The sequence below is a fragment of the Patagioenas fasciata genome, chromosome Z (assembly GCF_037038585.1).
Source record: "Patagioenas fasciata isolate bPatFas1 chromosome Z, bPatFas1.hap1, whole genome shotgun sequence".
Lineage (NCBI taxonomy): Eukaryota > Metazoa > Chordata > Aves > Columbiformes > Columbidae > Patagioenas > Patagioenas fasciata.
In genome coordinates this window covers 10601886-10620993 of record NC_092560.1, presented here as the reverse complement: position 1 = coordinate 10620993, position 19108 = coordinate 10601886, and the positions used below count along the sequence as shown (strand labels likewise).

The window sequence follows — 19108 nt, the reverse complement described above, 5'->3', positions numbered from 1 at the left end:
TGCCACCAGCTTTCTGCATGAAGCGATGAGCAGGAGCCTTATCTTAAATCACTGCAGCTTTAACCAACAATAACAACACATTTTGTTCCCTTCCTCTGCTTGAGGTTTTTTGTTTCCCTTTCACCTTTGTGTTAATAACTAATGGATGGCTTTCCAGTATTAGGACTACTGTGTCATCATCTTACGGGAGGTTTACATAATGTCTTTAATCTGAGAAGCTGAAGAGGACAGAGCATAGAAATGCAAACTGGTGTTTTTCTGGTCTTGTCTGTCACAGGCTCTACAACTAGTTCTGACTTGGGTATCTTGTGGTGCTTTTGTATTTTGGTCTTTATCCTGCCCCACTGCTGGCTGGTGTGGTATGTACTCTTACTTCCTCAGCCTAGCTTTGTATAAGCAGGTGTTCTAACAAGTTGTATGTAGGGTGGAGGAAATGGCACATCCAGCAATCCAACTGAGGTTTTTAGGCATTTGACTTTATGTAGATCTTGATGCAATGGAACTGCTGAACTTTGCTAATCACTCACCTAGCAAAAGGTTTTTCCATCTAACCTCTCAGTGGGATTGTGTAAATTGCAGCACTTAAATAGCTATCTTAAGAATTTTTTGAATACTTGCATCTCCTCTCCAGAATATAAGCATATCTTTTGGCAACTCCTTGTTCCTTTTGTCTCTTATGTGATTTAAAAGATGAAGTTGAATGAATTAATAGAACTCCATGCATGTTAATAGAATGCTAGCTTGTGGTTTTCAGATCCTTTCCATCTGGAGGGAATGTCCTCATCGGTAAGAGTTGATAGCTCAGAGCTGTGGCCAGCAGCACATATTACATTCAGTGAGGTCTTCTGGCTATGAGTTGCTGGAAACTAAAAGCAGTGGGGTCATGGGCTGGGTTATGCAGTGAACAGCATTTGTGTTGCTTTGGGCATTATTTAGCAGATTTGGTGTAAGTGATGTTTAAAACAAAACAAACAAACAAAAAAAACCCATAAAAAATTATGGAAAAAAAGCCCTACTTTTGGATCATGAGGTGAGGACCTATCATTACTTGTTAATCTCTGCCACTGGAGGGCATGCTGGGACTTGCTATACGCGTGGTCCAGTTGGTTGTATAAAGCTTCATTGGTGTCGTTGGGCTGTTCTCATGTTGAGATCAGCCTAGAACTCTGACCTATAAATGAATGTGGCTTGTAGTGCTACTGTACATGCCTGTTAGCAAGTACTGCTCAGAATGCTGAGGTTTACACCAAAAGTATAGTGTGTGTGTGTAGTGTTTTTTGACACTAATGCAGCAGTATTAGTGAGGAGTCTGGAGCATTTCTGTCACTAAGTAGTACGGTGGTGAAGTGCTTCTTACCCATTTCTGACCCAGGCTGGGGCTGTTTTTGCAGTAATCCACCCAGCGTAGTGGAGTGCAGGCATTCTTTCCCTTTGAGATAAAGTCCACCTCTGATGGCCTAGTTTATTCTCTGTGCCTCAAGGCTTTGCAGTGTGATGATCTGTGGGAACATTTAAATATGGCTGTGCTGAACTTGAAGTAGAAGGCGACCATGTGTATTTATTAGAGGAAAAAAAAAGGCTTGTAACAGTGTATGTTTCCAGAGAAAGATGAAAGGAACATATAAAGAGATGAGTTGCATAATAAATCATGGATTTGTTGTGCTTTGGGACCATTCGGTGCTTGGTAATGTTGCTGTAGCGGTGTTCTAAAAAAGCGGACATGGTTATGCTGCAAGCAATGCCATCTGCACTTGACCATGCTAAATTCTAGATGTGAGGCATACTTAGACTCTGGTCTCTTCAAGAATTACGTGAAGAGGAATAAACATAGGTGCAGAACTTCATATCATAATGAGGTGACCAGACTCCTAAATATACACTTTTATGCTTAGTTCTTGTCTGAGTATACATCTCTTCTCAGTTTAAATTGGCTCACTAAAATAGTGATGGGCCCTTCTAGAATGTATTGGAGTTTGAGTCAGTTGTCACATTTTGGGGGTTGGGTTTTTGAGCTGATGGAGTAGGTGAGGACAGTCGTCAGAAGACTTCCCCCAAAGTCCAGTTGTCTTTCTTCTCAGTTCGTACTTGCTAGCTAGTATTTAGTATCTCCACTGGTAAAAGCAGGTATAAGCATCAGCATTGATGTTTCAACTTAATGTCCAAATTTGATGCTAGAACTGTAACCACTCTTCATTAACCTCGCACTAGACAAAAAGTGCTTAAAAGCTGTTAATTAACTTAAATCTTTGTTGCAACTTCTGTTCTGGGAAGCTGAAGTTTTGGAAGGAAAGGTGCAGGACTGGTGCACGTGCAGATGCTGCTTTCATGATGCCTTTGGAGACTTATGTGGAGTTCATTGCTGTTGCTCCTTAAGTAGATGGTACACAACCCATTTGCTGTCCACTGGGTTGTCCCTGTGACTCCAGTCTCATGCAGTGCTCTCAGCCTGACCTGCAGAAAAAAATGGCTGTGTAGAAGAACATATTTTTCTTTTTTTTTAACTGGTTTCAGATTCTGGCAGAAGCAGCAGGAAGCTGATGAATGCTTGGAAACTAACTTAAGTGGATTGGGAAATCTTATGTGGTTTTGCTTCCAGACTTCATGACTCTTTCTCTTGATAGCCTAGCCTTTCCCGTTAAAATAGAGGAGGACTTATATATGTGATGCAAAGCATACTTGCCTTGAGAGGAGCATCTTCTAAACTTTGCAGTTGCTAGTTTGGTTGCTCTTGTCTGAAGCCTATGAGAGAACTTTATGCCTGGAGTTGCAGCAGAGTGGATTGTGTAGCCAGAAGTACAGTGCTCTGAGAGGCTGCAGGAAGTTTGTAGCTACTGAACCCCCAAGCTGCCTGTAGTTTAAATCTAGTTATGTAAATAAAAGGTTATTCAGATCCCATGAGTATGAAGGAGGTGCTTCCTGTGTCCCAAATAGCTTTACTGGGGGACAGATGTAGGATCTTCTTTGAGTGTTAGTTAAAGGAATACTTCAGTGAGCAGCCCTAATCTGCATCCTGGAGAATGACCTAGCGTTGATATGTTCCTAAGTTGTGTACCTTGCCAAACTACAAGGTAGTAGCACACCTCTAACTTCCCATGTTGTTAGCCATGAAAAGCTTCTTACGTAATTTGTATATCTTCGTCCTTCAGTCATGTCCCTCAAAGAAAAAAGAAATTTGTCAAAAGTATCAAGTCTGAGAGGAACCACTACAAACTTCTGCAGATATTTGTCATTCTGCCCTTTGCCTTTGTGCAAATCACAGCTTCCAGAGTGGAAGTTCACGTCTCATGTTGGTGTTAGGGCTCATGGGTTTTCTCTTCTGAGGTCATGAGCTTAGTCTGCATGTCCTTACATGCTTCCCGTCTGTGTGGACCATGCAGCACAAGGAGAAGAGAGAGAAGTGTTCCTGGCTTTCCTGCTTGAAGAAACATTTGTAAATTGTTCCTGTTGTTGCCTGGTGGTATACATGATGTTAGTTAAAACATTAGGCTAAAGAAGTTGGTGTTCTTTGCTAATCTGCATCTACCTTGGGCTGGTGACTGTTGTCATAACCTACTTATATCTCTACCTAGGCTTGCAATAGTTTATACTTCAAGATTTCTCCCATTGTTTACATGTGACTATGTATCCACTGTTGAGCTCAAAGGCAAATGAACCAATCCACAGTGAAATGCTTCCAGTCGCCTTTGCATTCTAAGATCATCAGTGCTTTGCACTTATATTTTTATCGGGCAGCCTGTAAGGTTGAAAGTGGAAGCTAGAAACCAGAGGCTTAGGAATTTTATTTTGCAGCTGTAGTTGATCACTGGTGTTTGTTATCGAGAGATAAAATTGAGGTTTCTTATCTAGCTTTTTGGACAAATGTAGGTATTTGTTTTGTAGACACTAATGTGAATCAGGAAATGCCCGGTGCTGCTGAAGATGGAACAGGGGAGAAAAAACTTGCCCTGGAGCTGTAGTCAAGCTCCTCAGTTTGAGAGCCAGGCACTGAGCCCCAGCAGCCAGCACTTGCTCCAAATGCTTTTCCTCTCTGTGTGTCTCTAGCAAGCTTTTCCTCAGTTGGTCTCTGTGTCTGGCATGGAGATGGACAAGCACAACTGCCCATCACCTCAGACAGCAGGGATCAAATTAAGCAATCCTGTCTCTTCACTAATACCGAATTGGGGCTTTTGTTCCTGCAGCCGTAACTGAGTTTATTCAGGGTAACTACTGGACTGCTAACTTACCCTTTCCTCTGTAGCTTTGCTCAGTGAGGTCTGGGGGAATCCAGCAGTCCAGCACTCTCAGTGACAGTTTCAGTCTTCATTTATCTTCCTGCAGGTACCCACAGATGTTGAGAAGTGTCAAGACCGAGTAGAGTGTTTCAATGCTGACCTGAAAGCAGATATGGAGAGATGGCAGAACAACAAAAGACAAGACTTTAGGCAGCTACTCATGGGGATGGCAGATAAAAACATCCAGTACTACGAGAAGGTATGTGGCGCTGCTGGAACATTGGCAGGAATAGGGGTTAATTTTCCAATAAGGTGGTGATAATTGTTCAGGGAATCTTCATGTTATTTTGAATAAAAGAATCTTGGACATCTGAATCAGTTCTCTAGTGCTGTGGAAGCTGCTCTTTGTCAGCAGCTTAGTGTAAATTCTCAAGTTGCTGGTTGTGCTCAAGTGATCTGCGTGAGACTAGCAGTCTCTTGCAAGGCAGCCCTGTAAATAGCATTTCATCCTGGATGCTTGTCTGTCTTGCATTCTTGAGTTGAACAATTACTGAGCAGCAGTAGTAGCAATGAAAAAGACCAAAATTGCATGTTCTGGTAGTATTACCAAACCAGAAAAGCTCTTGATTCTGCTTTTTATGAACCCAACTACATAGGTTAATGTACATTCATGGATTCATATATAGATTATGCCTGTTGTGCATAAGTTATCCTAATTTCTGTCCCCTCGTGCATAGTTCTGTCCCTTACATGCTAGTCCTGAAAGGGCCTTGACATTCCACTGCATATGCTGTCAGTCTGATTTTCCTTTATGCTAGAAGAGTGTTGCCCAGTGCAGTGATTTATATATTCAACACTACTAGGCTTACGCATGGTGACATATTTCATCTTCCTGCCTATTGCTTTTTTTCCACGTTTCACAAATTTCTTCCTGTGCTAGGTTACCTCTCCATGTAATTTTAACATGCACTTCCTTTGCCCCTTCCGATGTCGGTCTTATCAGTAGTTCATAACTAGTCACGCAGAAAGTCCTTCACCCTGGTCTCTTCTCTCTTCTGAGACTGCTGTGAAGGGAGGGATTAAAGACTCCGCTGGACACCCAGCAGTGGCCCTGCAATTGACAGTTAGATCTGTACAAATTAGTTTCAGTCTTAGCTGCAGCAAGGATGATTTTTGGTAGGAAAGTGTCTAGTCACTTCAGGATACACAACTAGAAATACTTTATTCACCTTCAGTACAATTGACAAGATTAGGAGGAAGGTGCTTGATGACAATGAACTGTGGGTATAAGATCTGGTGATGAGTTTGCCCATTACCAGTGTTTAATAACACGTATTCCACAATCTGTTTGTCCAGTTTCATTTCTGGGTTATACACAATTGAAAGACGGTGATACACAGTGCAAGGACAGGAGTAAAGTATACATGTCTCTGGGGAAATTACTCCAAAGGCTGGAGTGACTAATAATCTAGAAGCTAGACTCTGCTTTTATTATACCAGGCACTACCAGCCTGTTGTGCAGTGGAGTTGAGTCCTAAAGGTGTACCAGAGCACACTGTCTTTGAACTACCTTCCCTAAATGCATGGAGTTTTTAAATAAGGTTGTGGGATGTAGTCTATAATAGTTGCCATTGTATCCAAACCAGCCCTCTCCCACAGTCACACCACAGAGATGTGGAATTCTACTAGAAACAGTTTGTTTGCCCATCTGAAAGCCATGGTGTTCTTCAGTTTAGAAGAATTTAGCTTGGTATTTGGGAATCCTGGATATTCTGATGATTTTTAATGGTTTGGGCCAGCTGATTGCTTTAGAAAACTTCTATTTGTGTTTTGTTTTGTTTTGTTTTTTGTTTGTTTGTTTTTTGGTTTTTGGAAACTGTAGCTGTTCATTCTGAACACTTTCTTGCTGTTTGAGATTCTGTGTGTGGTGGTGTATGTTGTGGTTTTGTGTTTCTTTTTTTCCTCCTTCTGTAACAATCTAAAAAGACTTGGCCAGCAGTTTTGAATTTGCATTCTGTTGGTCTAGAAGGGGTGGTCAAATGTTATAAGAACTGATGTACAATCAATTTTTTCTTCCTTCAGTGCCTTACGGCGTGGGAGTCAATTATACCACTATTGCAAGACAAGCCAGAGACCAAATAAGAAGTACCTTCTGGGACAGTCTAGCACTTCTGTGCTCAGTACCACTAGACATACTGGAACTGTATGAAGGACTCCTTTTGTCAAGTTAACTGAATTGCCAGCTGCACTTCAGCTGGAACAGATGCTCTGAAAACTGTTTGAATTTTTTTCCTCACTTTCTGTGTTTAAACTGGGGTATGTTTCATCTTTTTGAGTTATCTTGAATGGTTCCTTCTTTATCCTATGGAGTGATTGGGGTTCATAGTGAAAGTGTACGGGGATCTTGATAAAACTTACCTCTCTAGTCTGGAAGGAACTGATGAGTGGAACACTAAAAAGATGAAAATAAAACTCTACTACAAGGTGCCAAATGACATCTTTATTACCATTCTGTTTTGTCTGCTAAAAAAGCAAAAGATAATTGTTCCTATGATACAGTACTCCCTAATCAATCCTCCTTATTCCTTTTTTTGGATGGACAGGGAAAGGCTGGAAATGAATATTCTTCTGTTTTGCTACTGCCCAAATGCTCCCTTTGGATGAAATGGTTTCTGGAGACCTTTCCGTGTGGGAGTTGGGCTGGTCCTCTGCAGAACACACCACCACCACCTGCAGATAGCCTGTGATGCAAGCATGAACTGTGGTTTTTGTGAGTGTGGCATGCTGTTGGTTCATACCGAGTATCCTTGTTTACCTTGGTGATTATGAAGTAATGTCAGTTGGCTGAAGTGTACTTGTGACTGATGTGGGGATCAAAATCAGCCTAGCTGCAGGAGTGAGATGAACATCAGCCTTTCGAGGCTTTCCGGAATGGTGGAAGAAAGTATGACTCTTTAGCGTGTATTTTTTCTAAAGCTAGCTCTCGAAGTTGCATGGTGGAATTCTCTTGGTCAGTGCTTTAAACTTTTGTTGTTGTTGTTGTTGTTGTATTTTTCTTTTGTTGTTGTGTGAGGTTTTTTTGGTGTGTGTTTTTTGTTTGTTTTTAGTTTTTGTTTGTTTTGTTTTTTCTGAACTAGAGTCACTTTGGGCTTGGTCACTTAAGGTGCCTCCTGTAGTAAAAGTAGAACTCTGCTTTCTTTCCCTCTTGTTTTATTATTATGTTTTTTCCAGCAGCCAAAGCCAAAAAGTGTCAAATACTTGCTTACACTGAGCATCATTGTGTGTGAAACTTGCCTTACACAGATTGGCGGTTGTAGATGGGTACCCTGTTAGGTACACATAGTGGTCATACCTGTGTCTACTGCACCACATGGCAAGTCTTTTAAGACTACTTTTGGTACAGGTCTATTTTCTTAGTAGTTTTTATTGGCCTTTAGAAATGTAACTGCTTCTGCAAGTCCCTTTTATCCCCTTTGTCTTGCAGTCCAACATCAAGTAAATGCCTACTTGGTGTTAATGGCCTTAGGAATGCTGCTGTGATTCCCAGGATCCCAGAGTCTTGGTTTAACAGCATGCAGATAAATCTTTTTTTAACTATCCTAAGTGAGGGGGTTTAGGGCTATCAGTGTAATATTGGGATTCGGGGGAATAAGTAACTTCGAGCGCTTACTGCTGGACTTGAGTGATTACTTGATCTCCAGGAACACTCTTACGAAGAATCTGAGCAGTAATTGAGTATGTGCAACTTCTGTGTTCTCTTGTGATGACCTGCCAGGTACCAGCCTGGTTTGGACTTTATCCCTTCATAAACACGTTCAGGTGTACCTAAAGTCCCTCTGCTCAGCCTGGTGGCTCTGTAGCAGCTGTCAAGATGAGTTACTGCAGCAATGCGGTAGCTGTCAGGTTAATGTGATGATGCTCTCTTGGTGAAAAAGTCAAGTTTAAGACATTTTAAGAGGTCTTCCTTTTTGATTCAGCCTCCATTGACAACTCTGTGGTACTAAACAAACTATAATTTTTGGTTCAAGCTTAGAGTTTGTCAATATACACTTAAATGAGAACTCTGCTGTTGCTATTAGGTCCAGAGTGATGAACTGCTCTTCTTGTGCAAGGGAAGTGCTTAGGGGATCATCTGGAAGCACTAAACAAATGTTTTACTCAAGCTTTCTTTTCTACAGTAAGCACTTGCGTAGCATGTAACAGTCCGACCTTCAGGGCTACAGTCCTCCCTGTTTCTCATACTTTTTTGGGCTGGTTTCTGTGTGTGGTAAATTGAATTTTGTTCTTGACTCTGCAACATCTATGGGAGTTGAGGAAAATGTAATTTTAACTAATACTTAGTCTTCCCTTCACCTTATAAATAAAAAAATAGCAAGATGAGTGCAAAGGATGGTGTCTTTTTCCTGTGGGTGAGGAGTTTTTGTCTGATGCCTTAGCACACTGAGGTCGTGTTCCCTCTTAGTTTTCTGTTAAACTAAAGTGTGTGTTCATTCTGGGGGGTTTAGCAATTGACATAACAGCTATTCACGAGAAGCATAGTGGACAGTGGGGAGTACCAAGTGAAGTTCGAATCAGCATGTAACTGTTGAGCTGTTGCAGATCAGCTTAAATATTCTTGAATCTGATGCCACTGATTCTGCAGCACGGTTTTCAAGCTAGTCCTCAGCCAAAGCATATTTTGATTTCAGGTATATCCCTTTCTGGCTAAGCTGCTGAAAGGCAGGCAGGCTGGCTTTGCAGTTCCCTGTTGGAGTATATAGTTCTGTGGCACCTGCAGGTTGATTTGGAGAAGAGGTTGGAACATGCTTCTCAGGCTGTGGCCACTAACAGGATTTCTTACATGATCTGTAACACCAAAATGTCTCAAGTCCCTACAAGGGAAGTAAAAGTTAACATTCCCTGACAGACATTGCTGCAGTGGAAGAAGGATGTGTAGTGGTGAGTCCTTCAGCTCCCATGGGCTATGGAGGAGTCTCTTTATAAAGACAGACCTGTTGTAAATCAATAGGTGATTGTGGGAGAGGCTGTGAGGTGTGGGGAGGATCCTGACTGTGAGGTTTGGGGCAGCTGTGCCAAATGTGAGAACTACAAAATAGCAGGAAACCCCTGTGAGATGCAAAGAGTGACACTTGTGAAGGGTGCACTTAGCTGCTGTTAGTGGGAAGTTGAGATCTGAACCATTAGTGAAGCTGACATGTTATCCCATAATCCTTACAGGATAGGTGTCTCTCCTTCGGATGGCCCAAACCTGAAACATGAAAAGTAAAGGAATAGTGTGGGAGCTTCACCCTTGAGCAACTTCTGAGTGTTCAGTCACTTAAGGTCACCCTCTGCACGTGCACCAAAGTGATGTGAACAGTAATTGCGCCCTTGCTATGAGACTGTGTAACATGTGGGTCCTTCAACAGTCTTTAAATTAGCCTAGTTTTCCTTGCAATCCATGGCCAGACCAAGCTCTGTCTGAGGATGTGTAATTCACTGCTGTCCTGGTTATACTTCTGTGTAATTTCTGGGACATTTTTTGCTTCCTTCAACTGGCACCAGCACAATAAAGCAAGCACTGAGATCTTGTTTCATGCTTGGTGATGAACTGTGCATTGTTCATATGTATTGTTACCAGGTTCTGACTCTTGCAATAAACTTAGATGTTGAAACATCATGGCTTTTTTCAGGTATCCGTTGGAAAATGAAAAGGGAATAGGTGCAGCCCTAAAGACACGAACTCTTCTGATGTGAGTTGTATCAAGGAATAAAATTAAGGATTCTTCACTGAAGTCTGCTTGGGTTTTTTGTCAAACTGACACTTGTGCCAAGGATAGTGTACGGGATAAGTGTTAGAGAAAAGGTCACCTTGCAGCAGTGGCTCTGCATAGCCTGTTTGTGGTGCGTATTGCTTCAGATGTTGGTCCTGCAGATGCCAAGGTACGAAAGAATCCTCTCTCATCCCACCAGGGACTGTTCAGTGTTTTAACAGGAGCCATGCTTTTGTTAAAACTTGCGCAATTTAACTGAGTATAATTATGATTAATGTTGCAGACTGTTTAAAATCCTGGTGCTGATAACCACTAGACTAAACTAGCTCAGTAGATGTTGAGCCTTCTTAAATTCTGAAGGTTGAACAGTATTTCCCTTGGTATATTAGCTTTTGCTACAACAACCAATAAATAAGGAAAATGGGGTTTGTGGGTTATTTTTTAATTTTTTTTTTATTAAGATAGGGGAGTTGTTACTTCTTGCCTTTGTTTTTGTAAAGTAAAACTGGGTGTCACAGGAATAAACTTGCCTTCTGGCAGTGTGAATGTTGCATTTTAAACTTTTTGGAAGTGTGCTGTTCAACCAATTTTACAGAATAAAATGGCAGTGCTTAATTCTGTGCTTACCACTTCAGAGTCTTGCTGGGGTTAGTGAACTGGGCTAGTTTTAAGGTTGCATGGCAAAGGCACAGTAGTTGTGCAGAGAATAATGCACTTTCTGAAAGGCATATATAGGTCACCCTTAAGCAAGTGGCATGCTAAAGCATTAAAGGCTAGTTGCTGTCCTAGACTCATTTGAAGGCCTTGGTACTCTATGCTTTGAAGCTAAACGTTTGCCTTAACTCTGCTGCAGGGTTGTGTATCCATTCATACCTTCAGATCAAGCAGCAGGGTTGGGGCTGGTGCCACGTTCCCACTGCACAAGGAGACACATTGCAGAGGGACAGTCTTTTGTTGCAAAACAAATTGCAAACAGCCAAAGGGCTTTTTGTCTTTATATGAAAATAAAGCAGCAGCATCCTTGTTCTGTTTTCCTCTGTGCCTGCATCCCTCTGTCCCTCCTTGAGGTCTGGAGAGTTGGGCCATGCAGATGAAGGCAAACTGGCTGTGAGCCGAGGTGGATCTCATCCCCCTCCTTGTTGAAGGTGTCAGTACTGGGGACCAAAACGCTGCCAGCTCCTTGCCTAGGCTCTGCCGCTTCTAACCTCTGTAAAAACCCACTCACCAGAACTGTAGAGTCACCATTCATATCATTAAAAACCAAAATGAAAGCTGTGAAAAGACTTGTCTCTGTGTGAAATAGTAAACAGAGGGGTTTGTTTCCTGCACTCGACCAAAGCTGGCAACTGTGCTCTTGTTCAGACTTGCAGGCTATGAAATGTTGTCTTGCCTTCTGGTGCTGGCATGTTTCTATACCCTTTCATATATCTCTGTATAAATATACTTTGTGCATTGTTTACTATGGAACTAGTATTGATGGAGAAAAACGCTTTGAGGTAAAACTGTTTGTAATTCTCTATTAGTGTGTACATTTTTTTTAAAATGCACCATTTGTTTACCTCAATTAATTTAACGGAATGGACCAATAAATGTATTAAAAGATGACTCCTTTACCTAGAAGATAAAGTTTCATTTTTTGCAGCCTTTGCCATTGAAATAATGCGTGCATGTATTTTGCTGAGCAGCTCACAGTCTTACTGCAGAAATACCTTGTCCTTAAAATCTTGTTTCACTGCCGATATAGTTAAAAGTCATCTGTCTGTTGCTGTAGTACATCTGTATTACCTGGAAGTGAAGCCTGGAGCTGAGAAAAGGCTGAGAGAATGTGTCTATGTGGGTGGAATGGGTGGCAGCAACTTCCTCAGAATAAGGGATTGTATAGTGAGTAATTGACTTCTGCTTGCTGCATCCCTGGCTCCAGCTGAAGCTGCCTAATTTGCCTCCAGATTATTTCAGTTACTGAAGGGCGTCTAACTTGCCTCTACTTAACCCATGAGCTTGGGAAAGCCTTAATCCTTCTTAATTCAGTTAGCATGTAAGTAGACACATAGTTTAAGCCCTGATCCCTCTAGGGTGTGCCAGTCTTCTGAATCATGTTTGGATTTAGCTGACAACACCTCATGCCAGTTCCTATATTGTATGAAGTTCCTTTTGTATGGGGATTCACCCAGCATGAAGGTGGGGTAACAAGGTGACTGTTACCTGGCATCAGTGTCCCTACGCCTCTGTAAAGCCTGTAAGAGTAGTGTGCTGCACTGTCTGGGGACAGTGGGACAATCTCCCAGAAGTTGGGGGTGTGAACATCTGTTCAGGACTGTTTTATTGTAGGGATTACTAATGAAAATGTCTTTATTTATTTATTTTTTTTACAGTTGCATTTTTGTATTTAGTGTTTTTTTACATAACATCGATGGGCTGGGCTGATACATCTTCTGTAGCTCTCAGAGAGCAGCTGTGTCCTGCTGACAACTGTGTGCATGTGGCTTGTGGACCTCTGGGTCGCCAGCTAGCGTCACAGGACTGCCCTGACCTTTCTGAACTAACAGGCAAAAAGGAACTAACGGAAAACTGGTCCTCTGCTTTCCCCTTCCACATTGAATGACGTGTCTGGAATCACCCTTTTCATTTCTGCCTTGTTCTGGTCCCTCTACACTATTGCTAACCAGCTAAGCATGAAAGCAAAATGCTCAGAAGACTGCTGGTGTGAAATAGCCAATGCAGGTGCTCTGCAGGATGAGATACTTGCAAAAATAACAAGGCAGACTTGATTGTCCTGAATGAGCACAGGCTCGGAGGCTGTGGGGCGCTGTGAACTGGAGGCATACTTGAGATGCTTCCTGTACTGAGGATAACTGCATGGGCTAACTCTTGGCAAACCTCCCACTTCAATGTCTCAGAGAGTTGATAAAGACCGAAAGATGCTTCAGCTGGTACAACCTCTGTCACTTGATCAGGATCTGAAGAGAGCCAGTGGTTGAACGTTGTTTGACGGCCACAATGCTGTGAAGAGCAATAACATCACAGGTTACAAAAAGGGCCAGCAAGCTGCTTTCTCAAACTACAGTTTGCTTTTTCCCCGTCAGTTCTTTAGCTTAAACTGTTCTGGGGTGTCTGGAGCTGACTGAATGCTCCTGTGATTCCCCTCAAGGATTTCCCAGCCTCTCTCTAAGTTACCTTTCTGTAACAGCAATCTTTCAGGCTTTAAGTCCTAATCCCTGTGTTTGTGCTAATAATGGTGCTAACTTCTATTGGGAGAACGTGTCAAAAAGCAGTCGAGTAGCTAGCAGTGACTTGCTGTTTAACAGCAGGGTGATGTGTAAGAAACGAGTCACTCTTGTGTCTGGAAATTACAAGGAGGAAAGCAGAGCCAGCAGTAAGTGTGAAGGAGACTTCCCCACACACGTAGTCTTGCTGATGCTGGTATCAAATGTCTTCACAAGGCCAGAAACCCTTCAGTGCTCTGATTGAGAGAGGGCTAATGGTACTTTCTACTATTATTTTATTTATTTTTTTTTTAATGGCAGCAAAACTTGGCAAGAAGTTTGCGTGGGATCAAACATTAGCCTATCTAGTACGTGCCTTATATCTGAATGAAAATATTGTTGCATAGATTAAATACTATCACAATTCACTTTAACTTCATACTGGAAGAGTCTCACTGTTTCTAATAATGCAATGGGGTGGAGGGTCTTTGGGAAGGGATGGTGGACAAGGTGAGATTTGGAGGGAGATCCTTCAAAAATTCTGGAAGAGCAGATGGAGAGGCTGATTCATCTTTTTCTCTTCAAATTAAGTTGGTTTTGTGCTTACAGCTTGGTCTTGAAATTGTACCTCTCAGTTGCTCTGTAGCTCTGCATTTGGGCAAATTCACTGGATCAGAAAGTAAGTATTTCCTTCACTATGTGGTAATGGTTTCTCTTTGAAAGGAACACCTGGGGGAGACTCATTATTCTTTTCTACCACAATAAGTAACCCGTAATGGATTTTTTTAGAAAATGTTTTACTTTCTGCAGGATTATTCCCTCATTCTTCTTACTACTGTTTTCACAATATCAAGCACTACATTTGTGTGAAGCCTTTGTCCCCTGGGATTATCAGATCTTAAACGCTGCCAAATATTCTTCCTACAGCAATTCATGTTACATTAAACAAAAAGAAGATTAGAAATATTAGGTAGATCACTTGCAAGTTTCATTCAGTGAATTGTCTTGATATTTGCCAGCTCATTTCTGCAAGATGTTTATTTCTCTTATTCAATTTTTTTTTTCTTTGGAAATTCAACACTTTTCCCCATCTCTGTTGTATACTTCAGACCTAGAATCAGCAAGCATGGAGAAAATACAGTATATCCTTGGACAAAACCCTTCCCGTTCCTTACCTTAAAGGGAGGAGACTCAGGCAGCCAACTAGAAAAGATAAAATGAAACAGAAGCCGCTGTACCAGTTCAGTGTGTTTTGATAGATCTTGTTGTAGACCGTAGATGTCACTACTCCTGTGATGACTAAAGACAACTGCAGCAGGACAAACACCTTACCTGTAAAACAAGAATGTAGTTTGTTACTGGTAAGAAAATAAAAACCAAACCAAGCAGCCTGGTACCTCCCTCATGAATCCTATATCTCCACTGCATGGAAGAGCAATGTGGTTGTGCCTTCACAAGCGCCAGATGGCATGAGCTTGTATCTGCTGCTGTTCTGGACCAGAATAAAGTGACTTTTCCTTCTTTTAGGCATAGGACAAAAGAAAAAAAAAAAAAATCTGTCTCAGTCTAGATGTAGAGGCAGCTGCTTGGAAGAGCAGCAATAAAATGAGTAATAAATGCTCCTTTCCATTGAATGTAGAAAAGTAGTCTTGGGCTAACATCTTCAGGACGGGAGGTTTTAGTCAGGTTCTGCTTCTGTCCTAGGCCATAGTGGTTTACTGGTTTAAAATGATAGTAATGCCTGAAAGGGGGAGGTGTGTGTGATTTGTATGATGTTTAGGGAGGATGAAAGGCAGGAACTGAATCCCAGTTGAAATGGCTTTTTTTTATTCAAGTGTGCACTTTTGTTTCTGCTGTGGTAAATGGGGGAAGGGGAAGTAACCCAGCCCTACTGGAATGTGCAAGCTGGGAGCAAGGTCAGGGCTGCCCTAGCAGCCTTCTCCAGTCACCACCAAAGGAGACAACGCTGCTACCAGCAGGTACAAGGGCTGTGCTCTGCTTCATGTGGTCCTGCTTAAGAGCTGCTCTACCGCTGTAATCAGGTGCAGCCTGTGTGGCTCATGGTGGAGGTTAAAAACAACATTACAATTAATCACAATGATTAATTTGGGGTGTGAGTAGTGCTATTTGTGGCAGGAAGGTGAGTTTGCTACAGAGCACGCTGAGTAGCACGAGCATCGGGAATCAACTGGTGGTAGAGCAGTGTTGTGATCATATGGTAGAAGGGAAAGGACACAAAGGATGGTGTGGTGAGATGTTTGGAGAAGACACAAGCAGTCATGGGCTATTTGGATGCATGGCCAGTCCTGTATGTTGTCTAAATCCAGTTCATTGGGTAAAAATTGTAGCCTTCCATATACTGTTGTAAAATACATATATGTTACTATTTTATAATACAAATGTTAATAGAAAAGAATTTATGCTCCTGTTTACCAAAAAGGGACATTTTTAATGCAAAAGTTGTCCTTTGTTAGTTAAATCACAGTTTGACAGGAACAAATTGCCAGGCAACACTTGGGAAACATATTCAGAAAAAAGATGAAAGAATACATCCTTCCTAAAACTGAAAGTGAAAGAAGCCAAATATAAATGGACCATCACAGAGCTTCAACTCCTTGTCTTGCGTCTCTTGGTTTTCCCTGGAGCGCTGTGTTTTGAGCAGCACCTCAGATATCTTCCCTGCCTTTGAGCTGCATGCTGGTGGTAATCTCTTGAAGCACATGCTGAAAATTTTGTGAATAAATGGTGACACAACCAAGGACGGGGAGTTTGGAAGTGACAATCTTGTCCTGCAAGTTTCTACACTCCTCCCTTTCGATGTGCAGTACCAACTGTTCTGGCCTTGTTGCGCAAAGCACAGATTGCAGCAATAACTTACCTTTCTCTTTGTACCTTAGGCTGAATGGAGAGATTTGAGAGTTTTTTGATCAGTAAGGTAACCAAAGCACTTACCATAGGATGATCCTTCGACATGCTTGGATAACATGGACCTGATGGTTGGTAAAGGGATGAGGGCGAAGAGCATCACTGCCCGTGCTGCAATGCAAAGAAAATGTAGTTACCATCATACCTGCTCCTTGTCTACCAACACAACAAACTCTGCTTTTGAAGACTGTGTGCCTCTGGCTTGGGCAGGGCCTTTGCTTCAGCTTTTCTTGTCCCTTGAGTATCAAGAAGAAGTGCAAATCTCTAGTAGCAGTGTAGGTCCATCACTCGATCCAAGCAATGGTGGATAAGCCACATATTGCTCCCACTAGCAGAGATACTTTGCCCAAACCAGCCATGGTCTCTTGGTCTCAGCCCCAAATCCCAGCATAGATGGAATATAGCATTGTCCTTTGAGACAGGGAGATGAATGATTCAAGTCTAACAACCAGCAGAGAGAGCACTCCGTACTATAACATATGGCTTTGGCAGGAACAGCACCTGCGTAACACTATAACTGTTTTCTACCGTGCTGCTTCTGGCTTGCAGTATTTTAGGCTTTCTCTAGCATGGAAACTTTTAGGGAGCTGAATTATCTTCCTGTCAGCAGAACCAACCTCGCTGAAGATGTGCTCTGTGTCTAGTGTACCAAGGTGTTCCTGCAGTGAGCATCCTGCCCACCATGTAGTACTGTGCATTCATGAGGGACTTAACATTAAACAAGCATTTAAAAAAATTTTTTATCTTTTGTTCTCTGGGCTGGTTGCGTAAACAAACAAAATCCCTTGAAAATTTCACTCAGTGTTTGGCTTAGTACGCAAACAAAATATCCATTTGCAATTTCTCATTCCCTGTAGGGGCCGACAGAAAAATCACTTCAGGGCATTTCTCTTAGATCTTTTTCTCACTTTCAGAAGCAAAACCTCAAAGCCATGCAACACACGAAACTGTTTGTCAGATATGAATCATCCATCTCATTGTCACAGCAGATGCAGTTCTTGGGCTTTGCTTTCTGTGTTCCTGCAGAGGCTGCCTCCTTTATCATGGGGGCTGCCCCATCTATTGTTATGTGTCCCTTGGTCATTTGTACCTTTGTGCACTACATTATCATGATTTTTTTTACTTGCTAAAGCAGCTCTGGTGTTTCACTCTTAAGTTTCCCATCAGCCGTAAATGCCTTAATGTAGCAAAAATAAATCACATCTTAAGATATTAGCTTAACAGGAAACTTCTACCAATTTTTTTCTGTTGTAGCCTTAAGCCTTACCTCACAAGAAGCCAGTGCTTCCCATTAATGCAGTGGCGTGGTCCGACTAGTACAGGTACCCAGCAACAATTTCCACCCACCTGTGGCACGAGCATTGTTCCCCTGCCCAGATCTGGGCTCTGACCAAGTGAAGGATGACAGGACAACCAGCCTTAAACCAAACCTTGGCAGGAGTGTCCCCCTCTGAAACTCGCAGTAAAGCAGAGCAAAAGCCCTTCTCCTGACACCAAAACACCCTGGCCCCTTTCTAAGGGGGCACTTGTGCATCCAGTCCTTCAACTCACCGATATAGAACAGGAACGTCCACCGCACAAAGGCCATGATGAGGATGCCGGCGCTGAAGGATGCCACTCCAATCATGATCATGGTAATGTCCCTCAGGCATCTGGAGAACACAAATACCCCTAGGAAGCTGGTGATGAAGATCACGTACCCCGCAGCATTGCCGTGGCCAATCTGCACAGCATTCCAACTTAAAGGCTCCCTGAGCAGGAAGAGTGGGAGCACGTTCATTGCACCAGCCACAGCAAGGTCATAGAGGATTGCTGCCACAAAGAGCATGACGATGGTAAGTTTCGAGGGGGATACTGGAGTGGAGCTGCTGCAATCTGAAGGCTGGGAACTGCCTCCTGCTGCTGCTGCTTCTGTGTGGGCTGGTATTTGGCTGTCCACCTCCTTTGTACTCTTGCCTTTGTCTGGGTAGGAAGCTGCTGGATTGGGGACTGTCAGGACAAAAATGCTGTAGAAGAGGCAGAAAGCATAGCAAGCGATGCTGCAGCTCACCAGCACAGTGCCTTCTCGATAGCGGTCACTGAAGCCAACAAAGAGGTAGCCAGATGCCATGCTTCCCAGAAAGCCAGCAAGGCCGTACACCAACTCAATGATGATGAGCCGCAGAGACCTCCTGCTCTCAGAGGACCTCAGGGATCCCAGAGCCATGACACCTGCCCAGAACGTGGTGAAGCCACCTGTCAGCCCATTGAAGGCAGCAGCCCCATACATCACCTCGATTGGCCAGCCCAGCAGGATCAGGAGGAGCAGGAGAGTTTTGGAGCCCAAGTAGCCAAGAAGAGGGATGCAGATGGGGATCTTCCGATGCATCCTGTCCCCCAGCTTGGACAAGCTGTAAGCTGACACCAGCGGGCTCAGTCCCAGGACTAGGTTGTAGATGATATAAAAATTAGACACAGCCTTCTGCTGAGCATCTTCCAGTGCATGGGAGGAAGTGGTGGCGTTGGTCTGGTTGTAGTAGTTCTTCACCACCAGCAGCAGCGCCGTGTCGTAGAAGGCGCTGGCCACTTGGGAACTGGCGACCACCGGCTCAATCCACGTCCTCATCACTGTCACCCCCACCATGCTGCTGGCGATGACCTGTTTTCAGGGAGATGAGCTGTGGGAAACGGCTCTTCAGAAGCTCTGCTCTGGGGGCATGCTTGGAGAGGAGCGGCGGAGGTAAAAACAGAAGGTCTGCCGGGCTGCAGGGAGTCAGAGAGTTGTGCAAGAGATGATCTGTCTGGGAGGATATTTGCGCCTCGCCTTGCTATGTATACGCATGCACATCCCTGCGCTGTTCTGATGTCTGGCTCAGGCACGAGAGGCTTTTGTAGAGCCGGAGAACGCCCTGCACCCGCTGGCTGCTGCTGCTCCTCTTCCTGGTGCGGTTTCAACACAGGTCAGATGACCCAGGGGAATTTCTCTCTCCCAGCCTAGGAAGTGAAAATGCCCTGATCAAGTAATTGCTGCAATTTA

The 19108-nt window shown here is 43.1% G+C and overlaps 2 protein-coding genes across 2 annotated transcripts in view; one reads left to right on the top strand and one right to left on the bottom strand.

Moving 5' to 3' along the window:
* SNX30 (sorting nexin family member 30) overlaps window positions 1-11577 on the top strand; it is a 52049-nt gene extending 40472 nt beyond the window's left edge. The window contains exons 8-9 of the mRNA XM_065860990.2: window positions 4318-4470; window positions 6294-11577. Coding sequence (XP_065717062.1) covers window positions 4318-4470; window positions 6294-6353 — 213 coding nt within the window. The 3' untranslated portion in view covers window positions 6354-11577. The remainder of the gene's footprint in view (window positions 1-4317; window positions 4471-6293) is intronic.
* A 704-nt stretch (window positions 11578-12281) lies between these two features.
* On the bottom strand, window positions 12282-19003 carry SLC46A2 (solute carrier family 46 member 2). Its single transcript, XM_065861378.2, has 4 exons — window positions 17644-19003; window positions 16120-16203; window positions 14343-14499; window positions 12282-12964 (listed from the first exon to the last, which is right to left on the bottom strand). Exons 1-4 carry the CDS (start codon window positions 18713-18715, stop codon window positions 12907-12909), a joined length of 1371 nt encoding a protein of 456 aa, XP_065717450.2. The 5' UTR covers window positions 18716-19003; the 3' UTR covers window positions 12282-12906.
* Between the last annotated feature and the right edge of the window lie 105 nt (window positions 19004-19108).

What these genes read in the sequence shown, in the direction of transcription:
- SLC46A2 (XM_065861378.2), bottom strand. Translation starts at nt 18,715, where the DNA reads ATGGTGGGGGTGACAGTGATGAGGACGTGGATTGAGCCGGTGGTCGCC. An exon ending in GACGTTCCTGTTCTATATCG is followed by an intron (nt 16,204 to 17,643) that starts GTGAGTTGAAGG and finishes TTTGCATTGCAG; the next exon opens with CACGGGCAGTGATGCTCTTC. An exon ending in CTGAGTCTCCTCCCTTTAAG is followed by an intron (nt 12,965 to 14,342) that starts GTAAGGAACGGG and finishes TGCTCTTCACAG; the next exon opens with CATTGTGGCCGTCAAACAAC.